Source organism: Eschscholzia californica, unplaced genomic scaffold (genome assembly GCF_041429995.1).
Source record: "Eschscholzia californica isolate CP2 unplaced genomic scaffold, dmEscCali1.0.p SCAF_1, whole genome shotgun sequence".
NCBI classification, from domain to species: Eukaryota; Viridiplantae; Streptophyta; class Magnoliopsida; order Ranunculales; family Papaveraceae; genus Eschscholzia; species Eschscholzia californica.
This window is the reverse complement of record NW_028238198.1, coordinates 82,807,592-82,825,692: the sequence shown is the minus strand read 5'-3', so window position 1 is coordinate 82,825,692 and position 18,101 is coordinate 82,807,592. Positions and strand designations below refer to the sequence as shown.

The following is an 18,101-nucleotide window of genomic DNA, read 5'->3' as shown; positions in this document are numbered from 1 at the left end:
AAGCATGGGATTCTCGATCAGCGTACTCGTAAGTGGGCGTGTCATCAGTGTTTCAATTAACCTTCTGAGTAGAACTCAACTCAAAGTGATCGGAATTCTAGCTCAAAACTAAGTGGAAAAATACAGTAAGAGGTAGAAAGATATAATTCAGTGAGGAGCACACACATGTAGATACAACATAACCGTTTCAAAATAAGGCAAGACCTCCCCCAAACCCGATTATTCCTGAAAGATAACAATAACATTGAAGTTATATTTGATGTACAGAGAAACTCATACAACATTACAAATATTCTCTCGCTCTCTCTCTCTCTCTCTCTCTCTCTCTCTCTCTCTCTCTCTCTCTCTCTCTCTCTCTCTCTCTCTCTCTTCCAAAAAATGTCAAAACCTAGGAGTATCAAAAATAGATAAAAAGCTGTTCATCTATCCTATCTTGCAGCATATTACATTGTTCTAGTAATTTGCTTAACCTATCAGCCTCAGTTTTGTCCTTCTCAACTACAATAGAACTAGTAGTAGTAGTAGAAAGATGATTATCAGTTCTACCATCTCTTTCTGCAATTTCACCATGCCATTGATTATCACTTTCAGTATGAGCTTCTGTTATGTCGTCATCTTCGCTAAAGGTCAGTTGAAGAGGTTCAATGGTCTTAATCTCTGATTTATTTCGCCCAAAAGGCAGAGGGGTACACCCAACTTCAATCATTTCATCTAGAGTCAGTCTTGTTAGAGCATAGGGAGGAGATCTGTCCTCATCTAACCTTAACTTGCTAACGCCTTCTGAAGTGGAAGAATTAAAACCCATGTTTACTTCTCCATCCCGTGACTTCAAAGGAGAAACCACTTGATATGGTTCCAACCAGGAGTCTCTCTGTTTATCAAAGACGTAAGCAACAGACGATATCCCACTTCTCAAATTCAGTAGTCGCCAATTGAAAACACGGCGGAGTATAACCACCCACCTTGGAATTATACGGAAAGCCCGACCATGAAGCTCAAGTTCAGCACCATTCTGTAGCATTACACTTGCCTCCTTTGTTGCTAGTTCCCATTCCATCATCTTACTTAAATTGACCAGGTACGTAATCAAGCACTTTTCAAGCTCTGATTTTTTGTTCTGAATGTCTTTGCCCATATCAGATCCGTGACTCAGCCAAGATAGATCATCAGCAAAGAATGGAAGCTTGCAGCTCTGTATTGTACTTAATATCGGTTTAATTGACGAAGATTCACTCCAACAAGCACTTGGTAAAAATGACTCGGTCGCTCTGCGCTCATCGCTAAATTCCTCGAGTAGATCAATCTCAGTACATGGCCAACTTCCCGAGTTCATGTCTGATGCAGATGCAACTTCCTCGGTTGCTCGATCAACTGCAGCATTGAATGCGCCGATGCAATCATTAGGACCAAGTAGCTCGCCTCTCCTTTGAAGTAACTCCAACGAATAATTAAGATACCCCATAACCAGTTCATGCGTCTTCACACAATGAAGAAAAGGTTGTAAAGGTGCCTGGTTTGCAACCCACCTTAATCCCTCCATTAATCGATCCTTGCTGAAAAACCCATCTAAGTTCTCGGACTGCTGGTTGCCAAGAAGATGGACAATTGAGAAGCTGCTTATCCTTGCTTTATCAATATAGCGAAGGCCCAATTCATTAACAATTGTAGAAGATGAACTTTGAACTTGTTCGTCATGCATGTCAGTTAATATCAGAAGAGGCAAGGACTGACCAGAGGGCAAGGACATCAGAAGGTCGTTAAGTGCAGTTTTCTGAAGCTTCCATGGAATTCCATCAGATACTTGAAAGAGAACACCACTTGCACTTCTAACTGCATCACCCGATTTATCTCTTTCTACATCTCTAACGACAGACAAGCAGCAGAGCCGGGAATTACTTGATCCGTTAATAAACCATTTCCATACAGATAAGCCTGGAGCAGAAACTGCCAACTCATCGTCATTTTCCTTCCCATTACCCATGAGCTTAGAACGCAACCAAGAGCCTACCAGATTATGAGTTTTGTTTTTTATCTGAGGACAAAGAAGAAGTTTCCAGCAAAGGCATTTAGCATCTGGGTTTCTTTCACTAAGTGTGCTGGTAACAACTTCAGAAACATTCAGCTTTGACCACGATTTCCCATGTCTTTCTCCTCTCTCCCTCAGAACACGATCGATGTTTAGCTCACCAACATGGTTCAGTTGCTTCATACAAGAAATGATAGAATTAGTTGTTCAAATTGAATGAGAAGATGTTACAAAAGTCTATGGAATCATACACCAATTGCAACCCATGCAATGGATTCTAATCCTGCATTTAACATCAAAACAGAATAAGATGAACACTTACTGTTTTGTTCTGTCGAATTGGAGGACCCAACGATAAAGAGTTTAATGCGGCATTAGCTACCAACTGGCGCTGGTCTCGCATCTTCTTTTGCTTTGAAGATCGTTTCTTCCACATCCTGATCACAGAAAAAAGACAGAATCGTTAAAACTCATCAACTACAAGCAGAATATGGTTTAGACAAAGACACTAGGGACTAACCTCAGGATAAGCTTAAGTTTTGCTTTGGCAGCCTCGATTTCCTGTTCAATCATCTTTGCTTCTTCATCTTCTAGTTCCTCGTCAATTGTAGATTCTTCTTCCACTTCCTGAGGAACAATTGTATCTACATTTTCTTGGGGATTGATTAATACTGCCTGAGGCGTCAAATTCTTCATAAGGGAGTCAGTGGACCCCGACATGTCAATTGGCAGGGTTTCCACCACAGGTTGCAGGGGCTTTGGCTCTAAGAAGGGATTGTGATTGACATCCAATGATTTATTTGGAAGGGTGACTTGTCCAGTCACACTTCTAACTGTAACTGGCGGAGACTGTGTAAAAAGACTAGAAGGGACAACCCATGGTACCGAAGAGACTTCAGACACTCGGCAATCACTTAGACCTTGATTAGTTGCCGCTGGTATTTTCTGCTGAGTAGTTGCCACTGCCATTTTCTGCCGAGTAGCTGCCACTGTCATTTTTTGCTGAGTTGCTGCCACTGGTACACTTTGCTGGTTAATTGCTAACGGCATTCCAACCACAGGCTGAAACTTAGGAATAGAAGCGGAATTATCTTTGAAATCAAGCATTTCGGCATCAAGTGAACTTTTTCTTTTAAGGACTGGTACGGTCTTGGGAACCTTTTCTGATATAATATGTTTGACTTCTTTCGGGGAGCATTCGACGTGATCAGAAGACTTAGAAGAAACATCCTCAAGAACTGTTCTTGACTTCTTCAAGAGAACAAGTTGTGAGCACTTAGTTGCGTAATCTTCATTGTTGCTGAGAAATGGGCCCTCCTTCACCATATATGACTCTTCAAATTCCTTCACCGTGAAACCATGATATTCCAAAAGGCTTTCTATGTCTTCTCCCTGGTTAGTCAAACAGAAGGAATTAGAAAGAGGTAAGGAGATTGAAGCTTCATCCCAGCAAACTAGAAAAGGAACCATTAAGATGTACCTCCATCCCTAACCATTTTGTAACATGAGCAATAGGAATTCCTTGGTTATTCTGCAGACCACTGTGTAGAGAAGCAAGTGCCTGAGTTCGCAACTGAGCAAAAGAGAATACGATCAATCAGAAAGAAGACTCATAAGTCCTAGATCACAAAGAACTGTGCACTAACACAAGACATCACAATGAAATAGATTCAAATGTATTAATGTACTGTGTACAAATTTTACATGCATTAATACATACATATTAACAATTAGCAAGGGAAATAAAAGCAAATCCCAAATAGGCCCACTAACAACAGAACGAGACTAAATTACAAATGAGGAGTGGCCGACTAGAAGAAGTCATACCTTTGCAAAATGGGCATGCATCAGACACGCTTGGAGATATGTCGCTTGTCTAGCCAACCGGAAGAAGGCAATAAAATTACCAGTTCTACAAGCTCTGAAATATGAAAAAATCTCACTATTAGATTTTGCTACATGAGCACATAGAAAAACCAAACACAGGAAAATCTATATTAATTCCTACCTTGCTACTGCACGAGCAAAGAGAATTTCTGGGGTTTGTCTTATTTCAGGAGTCATCTTTGCAAGGTCAAGTGAGAGCTCTGCAGGTTCAACCTAAAATATATGCATTATATTCAAAGACAACTTTTGTAATTAGGTCAACTCAAAAGACTGAGTGATAACCCAAAATTGCTCACTTTGTAGCCAGGATGCTTGTCCAGTTTCAGAAGCGCATAGTATCCCCGGAACTCTTTCTCTGACGGGATATCAATTCCTCTCTTCCTATGGTCGTCATACATTTGAAATAATTCAACTGATGTCTTGTTCATTTGTTCAATGTTAAGATGTGCATCAAATCCTTCTGAAAACCCCTCTCCTTTTGTGTATTCACATAATTCATGCATGGCTATGATGTGAAGCCTTATCTAGCATCGAAGAAATGAAAACAGTTTATTAAGTAGTAAACTTATCTAGCATAGTTCAGATAAAATTTTAGGATGCTTAAGTAGTTAATGTAAATCATACCACATAATACCACTGATTTAACTTATAGAAATATTTCAAGGGGGGAATACCATTTGCTCAAGCATGGATATAGCATCACGGTTGAAAATGTGTTGCATCCTCAGATCCATTCTGATAGCCCTCATCCTATCCCACAAGAAGTTGTACAAGCCCAAAAAACTGTCACTGTAAGGTTGATCCAATAAATCCAGAAGATAGGCAGCAGTCTTCTGCAAGACTGGCATGGGCCTTATCAAGTCCACTTCCCTCTCAGCTGTTCTGTTATACTGTAGAAGACAGATAAGACCTTATATTTTTATTATTTTAATCAATGGTAAACTCAAAAACAAACACACCCTACTATAAAAGTAAATATCAAGTAGAAATGTCATGGAAGACCTTTTTCACAGCAATGGATTCAGTAGTCTGATTTCTATCCCCATCTAAGCGTTCATACTTGTCAAGATCTCCCTTCCTCTCACGTTCCTTCCTTTCTGATTCTGAAACACGGAGAGAGAAAAGTTACATTTATCAATCAAAACTATCCAGTTTTTCATATTTTTGCGTATTTGCAGAAGAATTTCTAAAGATCTAGAAAGACATAATAACTGAATGATGGTCCCCACCAGCCTACCATCATTCATGCACTGTTACCTTATTTGCATATATATCCAACTATAGGCCCTATGTGGACTTGAAACGCGCTGTATATAGCTCCGCAAGTTGTCTTGGAACAGGTTAATATGAAGTTGGAGATGCTTTAATTACATTTAGGCCAGCATTAGTGTTGCAAGTTTCTATCCTTATATACATTATGTTATAGGATGCAAATAAAAAATCATCCAAATACACTAACCAAAGCATTAATAATTAAACACACTTAAAGCTGAAAATACCTGGGCACATATCTGGGCATACTCCTATTATAACACTAGGTGGCTCCGGGCCTTCAGAATCTAACATAAAATCCCCTACTGCTTCCCCGGATTGTCCAGCAGCAAATTTTATCTTCTCAACTGGAGCTTGACCATGCCTATTCCCTGAAACCTTTTGCTTCAAAATGTTTTGACTGTCTTCTGCTGGTTCTGATAGTTCAACCTTGAAGCGAGCCAATCTCCTGGCCTTAGCTTGCATCTCTCTGTACGTATTTGGCATAAAAGGTAAGGCAGTAGCATCTATAAAGTAGCTGACTGAGGGTAGAAGATAGATGAGATAATATAAACCAAAAACTTACCGTTCAGTATTATCTTGGCTATCATGGGAATTTCCTTGTAGAAATTCATCGGCATAATGAGAAGGTGACCTGGTTCTTTTTGAAACTTGAGTGTTGACTGGTCTAGTACCAATACGTTCAGCAATATTAGGTGAAAAGTTGGAGGACTTTTGCTTCATATGGGAATCAGAAGTGTAGTCTAGCATATTTGCTCTATCACCAAACTTCGGAGGAGATACACGCCTAGAGTATGATTAAATCGAGAATGAGTACAATATGCTGAGGGTAACCGTTCCATTGAAGTAAAAAATTATCAAGATTAATGTTTCCCAATATGTTCTAACACTAGTGATCTTAGTGTGCTGGGTATTATCAGTCTTCTAGAATTGTTTGAAAGCTGTGAAGTTTGAATGTCTGATTAATTTTACCTTCCTGATTCATTTTGAAGTGGCTGAGAATCTCGTATGAGCACTTTATCCGTAGATGGAAAAGGAGGTGACCTGCTGCTTCTTGAGGCTTGAAAGGTGGAAATGTTGGTGCTTGACCTAATAAATCATAATGAAAACACTTAAACACCTTACGCAAATGGGTACTTAACACCTCATTGGCTCATTAGTTACCCCTGTGTGATTACAAACATCTATATGTCAAATGAGTACAACTACGAAGATAACCTAGACAATTTAGTTAGCCCATTGGACAATCAACAACATAAGCACATAACTAAAGAGAAAGAACATTCAACCTAAATAGTTTCGCAACTGGTGTAACATAAACAACCTTGATTAGACGATATATAATTGCATGAATAATTGAATACAACAGAAAACCTCTTCAAGGAAGAAAATATATAACACTAACTAACTATATATATATATAACACTAGTGACCCCAGCACGTGCTGGGGTATTATCAGTCTCTAGATCAGTGTGATAAGCTATAAATTCTGGTCAAAATTACCTTTCATTATCAATTTGGAGTGGCTTAGAATCCCCCAAAAACGCTTTATTGGCAGACGGAAAAGGCGGTGATCTGCTGCTTCTAGAGGCTTGGAAGTTTGCAATATTGGTGCTTGACCTGATACATCATAATGAAATCACCTTGAGCAGTAAGGGTTGTTTATAATCATCAGTATGGCGTTTTTGAGAATAATGGGAGGAAATAACAAATATGTTGGTCCATAAGGTTTTAATTTTTTACAACAAAAATGTGATATGATACAGTATATAATCCATGTACAGAGAAAATGGATACTTGACCATCCTATTTTGACCTGTGTATGGCTGCAGAACATCTATAGATTAAACGAATGCAACTCGGAACACAACTCAGGCCTTTTAGTCCATTGAGCACTCAATGATGTTAACATAAAACTAAAAAAGAAAAAGTATAATTCAACCAAAACGAGATTGTGAGTCGCCTAACATAAACAACCTTGCTCAGATTATATACATGTTAACCTGGAAAACCACTTACAGTGAACAGATATAACACCTAGATCATCCCAGCTCTGCATTGACATGAACTTATTTTGGACTACAGAAGTTTTCATGAACCTACCTCTGCACATCTTCAACTGGGTTATCAAGATCCTCATATGTGTGACTGCTTTGAAAAGCTGAACTCGGGGGCCCCGTTCTCTGTGGAGCCCTCGTACGCCCATGTTCAAGAACAAAACCGGGTTGACTTCCCAATCTAAAAAATACAAAGGAATAAGCATTACTCTTAAAAGTGGAATCTGAAGTAGCTAAGGAAATTAAATTCTTGGTTTTGCTACCATAGCAAGCCTTGAATTCTTCTAACACTAATTAGTTGTAACTTGTAACAGAAGCAGCTGAAACACAACATGCTTCAGTGGAGTATGTAACACGGAAAGGCAATGGAACATTCCCCTTCCAGCAATAATAACAATAGAAGATACACTTACCTTCCAGCAAAAGTTTCGGCTGAGTCCTCCAGTGAAGCATCATTAGCAAATGAGGGGGATCTAGTCCTTTTCGGGCCTTGAGACTTGACAGATCTTGTTGCAACGCCTGTTAAATCATTAGGTGGAGTAGCATATGATTCAACAGGAAATTCCGTTGGATGATACTGAAAAGAACTGTCAATGGGTGATTTTGGGTGATTCCCCCAACTGGAAGGAGATACTTTAGGCCTGAGAAAAATGATAAGAATTCATATTTTTCTCTTTTAACATTGAATAAATATTTAACAATACTGGAGCTACATAGATAGCATATCTACATGAAGAGAAGGGACAAAAAGAAGGGAACGAGATTGACTGATAAAACGATAATAGTTTTCAGAAAAAAAAAAAACTAATAAAATGATATTTAACTAAGGTAATGTGTACTCTATACAGCAAACAGTTTCTTTTTCCCCATGGAAATAACAGTAATTTATTATCAATCTTTGATGATTCACTGGACAGACATGTTCCCCAATTTCCCTAATAAACCTCTCTTGAAATTCACTATACGAATCAATGACCATACAGTTTCCTTTCTGTGTCAAAAATTCCATTTTGCACTTACAGTAGGTAGACAGCAATGATAACTGATCCACAGGTATTTTAAGCACGTGAATATGCGCAAGTGCATACAATAAGGACACCTGCCCCAGGAATATGTGGAAGCAGATGCATTTAAGTTTGCAGTTCCTGATCTAATTGTCTATTGTGGCAATACGGGTTACAATTATAATATTATGGAAACATTTGGCTCCACTTGGTAGCCTGTGATCTTTAGCAAATATCACAGTCTAAGTTGTTCATAGGTTGTACTTTAATGTTGTCTATTTCGGTGCAGTTAACTCACTAAATTTGCGGGTAGTCAAATGAATTTCGCTAAAAGGGTCAATATTTGTAGAGCTCAAAGAATCCACACCCTGTGTTGTTACCATTGGGATAACCATGAATATTCTAAAAGAGAACCATAAAGGGAAAAAAAAAATCATAAAGAATTTACTCATGGGACTTACCTCTGTGCTCCCGGAATGGAGTTTGGAACACCTTTGCTAGGAGAGTTGCTTCCAAGAGCCAAAGGGGGTGACCACACTTTTTGTGGAGCACCGGCAAACCCATTAGAAGGCAATAAATTGGCGGTGGTGTCCAATCTAACAGTTAAAAATGACAGAAAAACGGCATCCGGAATCAAATTTTGACATGCTATAATATGACATCATTTATCTGACAAATTTTGACTGGCTGTGATACCCCAACACAGCGAATCAGATGCTTATTCAGTGGGATGGTCTACACAAAAGGAAAAATAGAAAAGAGGTGCGGCAGCTTGTGCTAGCGGCCATATTTTGGAACATATGGAGAGACAGGAACAACAAAATCTTCAACGAAAAGAATCTCTCTTGCAATGTTGATATTGAAGATGTTAAAGGAACTTTATTTTCTTGGATTAGGAAGCTAGATAAATACAAAGATGTAAATTTCCTAGATGTAGTAGTAAATTGGGAGGCTTGGATATCGTGAGAGATTCCAATGCTTTTCCCTGTCTCTTGTAAATAATTTTTTCTTCTATATATTCATTCAAACTTTCAAAAAAAAAAATCTGACAAAATCACATATATTTCACAAATAGAGCCTTTGCCTACACACTCGAGCATGTAATTCAGAAGAGTGAATACATTTTGTTACTCGAGTCTGGGCTTCTGACCAACACATTTAAAGAATCGGCAATCTCCTAATCTTGGGAGAATAAGATGTCCATCTCAAGTATGTTAGCTACCAACATATGTGCAATAAGGAACTTGTTCGCGCCTTTCGGCACAGAAATCGAACATAGCAACTGACCAATGTCGAAGTTATAAAATGAGTTCAGCACTAAGCAAATATTTGGATCATCACATTCACAGAAACTTAAGAGAGAGAGATAAGAAAAATGGGTCTCTTTTCTAGGTCAAAAAAAAGTTTAACATAATCATGATCAAGGCCTTGAGAGTATTCAATCAAAATCATTGATAAGTAAACATATTTGTACCAATACCAAATCTTGAGTCATTCTGTATTTGGGTCTATTTCAAACAAAAATGTAGGTTTTACTATTACCCCTCTCAATCAATCAAAACCCCCTAAAAACCAAAGTGATCAAAAACCCCTAAAACTAAAACACGGTGGCAAAACCTCACATTACTGATGATGGAAAAACAATACAAAATAGATAAAACCCTAAATTAAGTATGTTAAATGATCAGAAGAGATAGTGTGGAGTTAATTACCTTGGAGATCGTTGTTGAGGTGCGGTGGTAATTGGAAAAATTGGTGGAGAAGAAGGAGAAGGAGAAGGAAACTGAGGAGAGTTCCCAAATTGAGGCACCGCTTTGGGAGGAATAGAAGGACCAGAAGCCTTACCAAAACCACCCCCGAACGCCATTAACGCATCAGCAAGGTCTGTCTTCTCTCTCGCCCTCAACGAAGGTAGTCGAAGTGAGAGAGACTTCGCTAAATGACCTCGGTTCTTATATATATTACAAGAATACCAAGTCTTTGCTGCTAATCTTTGTTGTAAGGTTGGCTGGTAAGTGTATCTCTGATTCTCTTCCCCCACAGTTCAGATGTTTCTTGGTGGATCCAATAGAAGTGCAAATTCAGAAATATTAAACTTCCGTATAAATAAAATAGAGTTAATTCCTATATGGCCCCCTACTTTGTGACCAGCTTCCTTTATGGCCCCCTTTTTTTCGTAAATTCAAATTTGGCCCCCTATTTTCAGACAAATGTCATAACTACCCCTCTGATTAATGTATTTTCAAAATAAAATAAAAAACAAAACCTAAATTCCACCTCACTTCCTTCTCCACCACTCATCTCTCTCCACGTCACCTCTCTCCAACTCACCTCTCTCTCTCTCTCCAACTCATCTCTCTCTCTCTCTCCAACTCATCTCTCTCTCTCTCTCCAAGTCACTCCTTCTTCTCCGACGAAGGTCGCCGGCCGGCGACCTTAAAAAAAAAAAAATTTACCTCTTCTCTCTCTCTCTCTAGAAACTCCGGCGAAGGGGTTTCCCCTTCGCCGGAGAACAGACCTTGAGGTCTGTTCAAGAACAGACCTTGAGGTCTGTTCAAGAACAGACCTTCTCCGGCGAAGGGGTTTCCCCTTCGCCGGAGTTTCTAGAGAGAGAGAGAGAGAGAAGAGGTAAAAAAAAGTTTTTTTTTTTTTTTAAGGTCGCCGACCGGAAAATTTTCCGGCCGGCGACCTCCGTCGGAGAAGAAGGAGTGACTTGGAGAGAGAGAGAGATGAGTTGGAGAGAGAGAAAGAGGTGAGTTGGAGAGAGAGAAAGAGGTGGAGAGAGAGAGATGATGTGGAGAGATATGTGTGGGGGAGTAGGAAGTGAGGTGGAATTCAAGTTTTTTTTTTTTTTTATATGTTGAAAAAATATTGATAAGAAGGGTATTCAGGACATTTACCTCAAAAAAGGAGGCCATATTTGAATTTACGAAAAAAAGGGGGCCATAAAGGAAGCTGGTCACAAAGTAGGGGGCCATATAGGAATTAACTCAATAAAATAATATGGTTGGACTTTAGGTCATTAATTTATCGAGCTTTAGGTTATTAGTTTCGTTAGACTTTTGGTCAATAGTAATTCGACAGTTATCGTGTTTATCACATCGTATCAGTGTATCAATGCATTTGTAATGACCATTATAGTCGATATTCAAAAAAAATAGTATGAGGCTGGCTGAAATGTCTAAACAAACTTGCGGTGCACATAAAAGTTTCAGAGACGTCTCCCCATGCTATTAGTAGTATTGGATCGAACAACTGAAATGAACCAAAACTGATTAATTAAACAAAACTTAATCGGTTCAAGTCTTGATTGGTTCGACTTCGGTATAGCTACAAACTGTCAGTAATGGGCCAAGGCTTACTCTAATAAGTAGAGGGTGTTCAATAAAAAAAAAAAAAGTAGAGGGTGAACCCTTACCCTATTACCTATCTAGATAACCATTTGAGTTTTGAGGTTAATTTAACAAAACAATGATAGGTTTCTACATTTTTTTTTTCGTAAGAGGGGTTGGGAGAGGGTCTATACCAAAACAAAAATATTAAACCGTTACATAAAATCAACCCATGTTATCCCATTTAGACAACAGCTTGAGATCCGTTTAATTAAAACAATATGACACTCCTGCATATATGTCATTTTTAAACGACACAGTAAAGATCGTTCGTACCCAAAACGAAAAATAACCTCTTAGGCAAGTTGTTTATCTTCTTAGAACGTTTAGAAGTTTTAAACTAACTTTGATTGTTTTGTTCCTTTTAAGCTTGGTGTCGACTCTAACTTACCAAATAATCAACTAGTCTTAATGTGCTGTCACTGTAGACATGTTTGATTTTGAAAAAATAACTTTCATATTGAAGGAAGTTCCCACCCTTGCCCAAAACTCCAAAAGGTTGATATGTTACCCCTCAACAATATTTAAAGATATCATTGTGACTTCGAAAATGTAAAATGATGTTAAAATGAACAAATGAAAAAAAGATTATCAAAATGAGTGATATTAGTACGAGAGCATGACCAGGTGCGTTTTGTTTACGAAATATAATTTGAGAGTACGACCAGGTGGGGTTTGTTCATGAATCTACCACATAAATAGAATCTATTGTATAATTAAGTAGAGTTTGTGCTTCTATATAGATGCCCTTTTCTTTTCTTTTTTTTTGAGATAGATGCCCTTTTGAGCATGACAAAAATATTTTTTGATATGACTTTCCCAAACCAACTTTGTTTGAATTTTTGACAAGACAAACTCTTTAACAACAAAAAAGACAAGACAAACTAAGATTCCTCTTACATTAACAAAAAAAAACTAAGATTCCTCTTATAGAGCCCTATTGATAGCCAACCCCAATCCCCTATGATCCAATTTCTAGGTCACATTCATTCCTCTAATGATGGTAAAATATTTCTAAAGATGGTGATATTAATACTATGAGTTGCCCCCCTTTCTAGTTTCTAACCCAATCCCCTCTGGCCTAATTTCAGGGCCACATTCACTACAACAGTCGGTTTATATACTTATCAAAACTCCATCATTTGAGAGTAGTAGCCATGGCTGGACCTGGTTCAGTTCAGAAAACAGATGAAGAATGGAAGGCAATTCTCTCTCCTGAACAGTTTAGGATTCTCAGAGAGAAAGGAACTGAGTAAGTTATCCTTCTTTGTAAATTCAATGGAAATTCTGTATGCCTTTTTAAGATGTCCGAAGGGTTTCTGCTAGGGTTTGTTGTACATTTGATGAATTTATGTTGTTTATTTTCTTTCTTCTCTCAACAAAGAATTAGGTGGTGTTTGTTTTTTTTTTCTCAGTCTGACTCTTTTGCATTTGAATTGTCCAACTCAAATAGACCTTAAATTCTTAAATCAACTCAAATAAGTTAGCCAGTCTTGTCACACATCACGAGTCAGATGAAGATGTACGTTCTGCAATTTGACTCGAGTAATTAGACTTTGAGTCAGATTCAGTCCCACTTAGACGACACAACAAACACTACCCTAGTATTACTTTTTTTTTGTTAAATTGCTGCCTTTTATAAATTATGACCTAAGAGGGTGTTTGATTTTTGCACTTATTAAGTGATTTTCACTTATCAAGTGCGGGCCGACAATTTTAGGTCGTTTGTTTTTTCACTTAATAAGTGAAAATCACTTCTAAGTGGTGGCAAAGTAAGTGCAAAATAGTAAGCTCCAAGTTGGAGCTTATTATTCTGCACTTACTTTGTAAGTGCTAAAAAGGACATTTCTATCCTTCTCCTAATATTGTAATTACCAATATAATTTTAACTAAGAAGAAAATCTTAAACAATTGATAAATACAAAATCTTTTTATGACTTTCGCTATGACTCTTCTTTATCTTCACTCATCATTCACCTAAGTTTTCCTCTTAATTTTTTTTTAACATCTCTTCCTTCACTAATCATGGAACAACCAAACTCCATGATACAACTAAGTTCTTTCACCTTCATAATTCTTGATTATTTACGATTAATGTTTTTGACATAAAATTCGTAAACCGTAATTTTCTTTTACCTAAACTAACAAACTTATTAGGAATTAGTATAAAATGCTAATGTGTAAATACACCAAGGTTAAAACAGACAATTTTTCATTTTTATAACATTTAGAATTAATATAAAAATTAAAATCAAGCACTTAGAACCGATGGAAAACAAACGCCATAGCACTTACATTTGATATCACTTTAAGTGATTATCACTTAGTAAGTGGTAGCACTTGTAAGTGCTAAAAAATCAAACACCTAAGTAACTTTTTTTTTGTTGAGAAGATCACCTATGTAACTAGGTTTTATAAAATTGCTCTGGTAGTGTTTGTTTTTTCTCCTATGTCAGATATGAAATCAAACTCTAGGCTCGAATTCAAATCAAGTCAGATTTAGAATGCTTGTTTTTGTCTAATTGGTGATGTCTAACTTGTCTAACTCGGGTTGAGATTGTCCATTTGAGTGAGTCGATTCATATTCTGATGAGTCAGGCGGGTCAAATTTAGATGAGTCAGATTCAGACAATGCTAAAACAAAAAATATCATAATGCATCGCTTCCATATGATGTAAAGCAGACTACATGCGTTATTCCATCATTTTCTTCTCCTTATTGGCTTCGGTTTTTTTCTTATGAAGTTTATTTACAAGGTCTAGACCCATTTTTAGGTACTCCACGAAAAATGAAGTTCATGGAACTCTTGTGTGAAAGGGTTATTCACTTAATGTGAAATCTATTACCATTTCTAAGCATTCCATCAAATGTCCAATCATTCGAGTACATCTTAAATAATTGTATATTAGAGATGCAAACTGTGAAGCTCAACTTTGATTTGCTTGAATCCTGATGTTTTCGTTTTACAGGCTTCGTGGAACCGGGGAGTACAATAAGTTCTTTGCCGACGGAGTCTATAACTGTGCTGGTTGTGGAACACCACTTTATAAATCCACCACCAAATTTGACTCTGGATGTGGGTGGCCAGCTTTCTTCGAGGGTCTTCCTGGAGCCATTACTCGCTCTGTGAGTTTTTTACCTTTTCTTTATCAATCTCGGTTATTCCTAGTTTTTATGCAATGATTCGTACATTTTTGCACACACACAAATTCTCTCCCTACATGTATGTATTATATATATGACAAGATGAATGCTGCATTTGCAGCCTGACCCAGATGGAAGGAGAACCGAGATTACTTGCACAGCTTGTGGGGGTCACCTGGGACACGTTTTTAAAGGCGAGAAGTTTCCAACGCCTACCGACGAACGTCATTGCGTCAATAGTGTTTCTGTCAAGTTTACTCCCAGTTCTTAGTGTTCCTGTTGGAAGTTATCAGAGTAGTTCCCTCTCCTACCTTTTATGAGTAATGATATAAACTTGTTGGCAAAAGCTTAAGTTGAAATAAATCGAGTTGTGGCTGATTTTATTTATTTTAGCTTACATTTGTTCAGTGGTTTTTGTTTGAGGTTCTAGTTGCTTGATCCAATTCTTTAGCTTTCATCAGTTTCACGGAAAGCATTTTGGTTTCGGTGGAATTTTCGGTAGACATGGAAATGGAAAAATTTCAATCATTTCATTCAATTTATCAGTAAAAGATGTAAAAGACAACAATTAGCAAATTCTTGTTTTTTCTTCCTAAATTAACAACTAATAACAAATTACCCAGTCATTAACAAATTTTAACAGAAAAAAACACACAATAGTTCAGTCATGGATGTTTCCCTTCTTGATCATCATCATCATCGTCGTCTGAATGTTGTATATGATCGAAGAATGCGTCAAGATACCAAGGACATTTCTCATTCCAATCACCTCTTTTTGCAGTAACCCTCCATTTTTGATCTGCTATCATTTCTGAACTTAATCCCCATTTCACTAGTTCTTCTTCACTATGCCGAATCGCTAAACTGTATTCACCACCTTCTCCCTTTTCCATTACTCTTACTTCACAGTTATCTAAATTGTTTAGATACTCAAATTGTTCAACTGTCCATTTGAACCACTTCATTAAGAACACTCTTGATGCTAATCCATGTGAAACGATTATAAGATTGATCTCGTCTGACGAATCTTCGTGCTGGTGAAGCCTGTTCATTCGTATATCTCTCCACAATGACTCCATAAAACCTGTTAGTTTTCAATCGATTTCACAAAATGGTTTTCAATTATGTAAATTGGACCATCAATGGGTAAAAAGGTTGGGGTTGAAATATCACTTTTAGTAGAATTTTTCATACTTTTGAAGTCTCCTAGTTATCCAAGTACGTTATAAAGTGATCACTCCCTTAAATTTTGTACCAGTGGAGATACTCTGCCTGGCCAAGGGATTTGGCCAGGATACGTGGTCGGACCAGATTTAGTGAGAGAAAGTGTTGATTCACTATCTAATTTTTTTTTAAAGCAAGGGCCCCTTTGACCAACTCAGTTCATGTTGAGACCTTAGTTGTTATCACGCCACGATAACCCTACGATATGAGTTGTGATGCATCTCAAATGGGCCAGGATGTCCGCGACACGTGCATAAGCCTAAAAGGCTAAAACCTATCTCTCATTTGGGTAGTCTAAGGAGGTACCAAGCGTCTAACCTAAAATTGTGTTTTTTGGGCACATAGGTAACCAGACCAATCTCAATGAATTCTTAGCTTATGTCAAGTCAGACTATTCAGATTCAGACCATGCGAAAAAGTAAATACTATCTTAGCTTATTAGTTGCCTTTGTAATCGAGGTGTAATCGGAGTGTTAATACCTAATATTAAGAGAAGCATGGGGGTAATTAATTATGTTGTTCTCAATGAGGGGGGTAACTCTAAATTTTCCTGAAAAGTTTCTATAACGAAAAGTTTGAATCTTTACCACAAAAATAACCTAAAATGGAGAAAGGGGGAAAAACCAGTAGAGAGAGAAAATGAATCTTACTGGAAACACGATCATAGACATCAGCAGCAGATTCACCCTCAGGAAATCGAAAGAAGAATCTTCCAAATCTCTCTCTAGTTTCTTTAATCGCTTTCATCCTTTCAGCAACTTGAAAATTCCCAAAATCTTGTTCTCTAACTCGACATTCTTCTCTTACACCAATCATTTTTTTCTTAGGAAAAGCTTTCCCAATCTCTTTCAATGTTGATCGAGTTCGTTCATAAGGAGATACATAAAAATAAACTTTCCAATTAATAGATTGTTCATCTTCTGAAACAATTTGACGAATTTTTTGTCCAGCTAATCGAGCTTGATTTTGACCTAATTCAGTTAATGGGATTTTGTAATCAGGTGTTATACTATAAGCTGATCCATCGAGATTTCCTTGGCTTTCTCCATGTCTTACTAGTATAATTCTCTTTGGTAACGATTTTAGGTCTTGAATTACCATTTCTCTCTCTCTCTCTCTCTCTCTCCCCCTTCGATTTTCTCTCTATCTTTCGATTTTCTCTCTCAACTTTCTCTCTCTCTCTAGAAACTCTCTTGTTTGAATGAATGAGTCTGTCTGTAGCAGATCATCATATAAACCCGTTTTTCCCTCACGACGACGCGTTAACCTAAAATGTAAGTAATCTAAGCATGTTTCAAACACTTTTGAATGAGTAGGTCGTGTTTGGTTGTTGGGAAAGTGTACTTTCTCTAGTTGGGTTTCCTCAAGTGGGTGTTATTTATAGAATAATAATACATTTTGACCTCTAGTTTTGACCAACTCGGCCTCTCATTTTGATAAACTTGTGTCGACTTGAACAACACGGATTAGATCCAACCTGAGCATCTACCGACTATCACAATCTGCGGGCGTCAGTTCAAGGATCGCGAAGAGTGTCAAGAGAGTAGTGCGCTAAAAATAAAAGGACTAAACGCCTTTAGAGTCACCTTAGATAATTGTGAATTTCAAAATTTTGTTTTTACTATAAAACTCTTTCTATTAATCCCCAATTAAAACTACCTCTCTGGCTCTCGCTTTCTCTCCTTCTAGACACAGGAAAAACACTAAAACTCGTAGCTCGTTGTTTTGGGTTGGAGGGGACAGTCTGAACAGGTTCCGACTGACCCAATCCGAACAGGAAAAATACTAAATCTTTGGGCTTTCTATTTTGGACCGAGGGGACAGTCCGAACCAGTTCGGATTGGCGAACAGAAAAACACCAAAACCTAGGGCTCCCTATTTTGGATCGCATGAGACAACCCGAACAGAGAAAATATCTCCAAAAGTCCACGGGTGCTTTTAGCCGCTCCCTTTTGAAAATGCTACTTGTGTTTGGCTGTTGCTTGCTGGAATAGCCTGTCTGAAAAAACAAACACCACCACCGTCATTTTCCCACTAAAAATGGAACCAGTCTCAAAGGCGATCAAGATATCCCAATAGCGGGTCAAGATTTCC

The 18,101-nt window shown here is 37.8% G+C and overlaps 3 protein-coding genes across 3 annotated transcripts; 1 reads left to right on the top strand and 2 right to left on the bottom strand.

Moving 5' to 3' along the window:
* Positions 1-185: 185 nt before the first annotated feature.
* On the bottom strand, positions 186-10,330 carry SAC3B (SAC3/GANP/Nin1/mts3/eIF-3 p25 family). Its single transcript, XM_086656594.1, has 17 exons — positions 9,960-10,330; positions 8,709-8,843; positions 7,657-7,884; positions 7,290-7,424; positions 6,690-6,806; positions 6,158-6,274; positions 5,751-5,972; positions 5,413-5,654; positions 4,916-5,016; positions 4,588-4,803; positions 4,210-4,437; positions 4,035-4,126; positions 3,854-3,947; positions 3,507-3,599; positions 2,547-3,418; positions 2,349-2,463; positions 186-2,203 (listed from the first exon to the last, which is right to left on the bottom strand). The coding sequence occupies exons 1-17, from the start codon at positions 10,112-10,114 to the stop codon at positions 398-400; spliced, it is 4,968 nt and encodes a 1,655-aa protein (XP_086512720.1). The 5' UTR covers positions 10,115-10,330; the 3' UTR covers positions 186-397.
* Positions 10,331-12,491: 2,161 nt separating this feature from the next.
* Positions 12,492-15,170, top strand: LOC147570037 (peptide methionine sulfoxide reductase B5-like). Its single transcript, XM_086656593.1, has 3 exons — positions 12,492-12,891; positions 14,609-14,765; positions 14,905-15,170. Exons 1-3 carry the CDS (start codon positions 12,797-12,799, stop codon positions 15,052-15,054), a joined length of 402 nt encoding a protein of 133 aa, XP_086512719.1. The 5' UTR covers positions 12,492-12,796; the 3' UTR covers positions 15,055-15,170.
* A 124-nt stretch (positions 15,171-15,294) lies between these two features.
* Positions 15,295-17,327, bottom strand: LOC147570036 (phosphoglycerate mutase-like protein AT74). Its single transcript, XM_086656592.1, has 2 exons — positions 16,658-17,327; positions 15,295-15,867 (listed from the first exon to the last, which is right to left on the bottom strand). Exons 1-2 carry the CDS (start codon positions 17,106-17,108, stop codon positions 15,449-15,451), a joined length of 870 nt encoding a protein of 289 aa, XP_086512718.1. The 5' UTR covers positions 17,109-17,327; the 3' UTR covers positions 15,295-15,448.
* Positions 17,328-18,101: the final 774 nt, after the last annotated feature.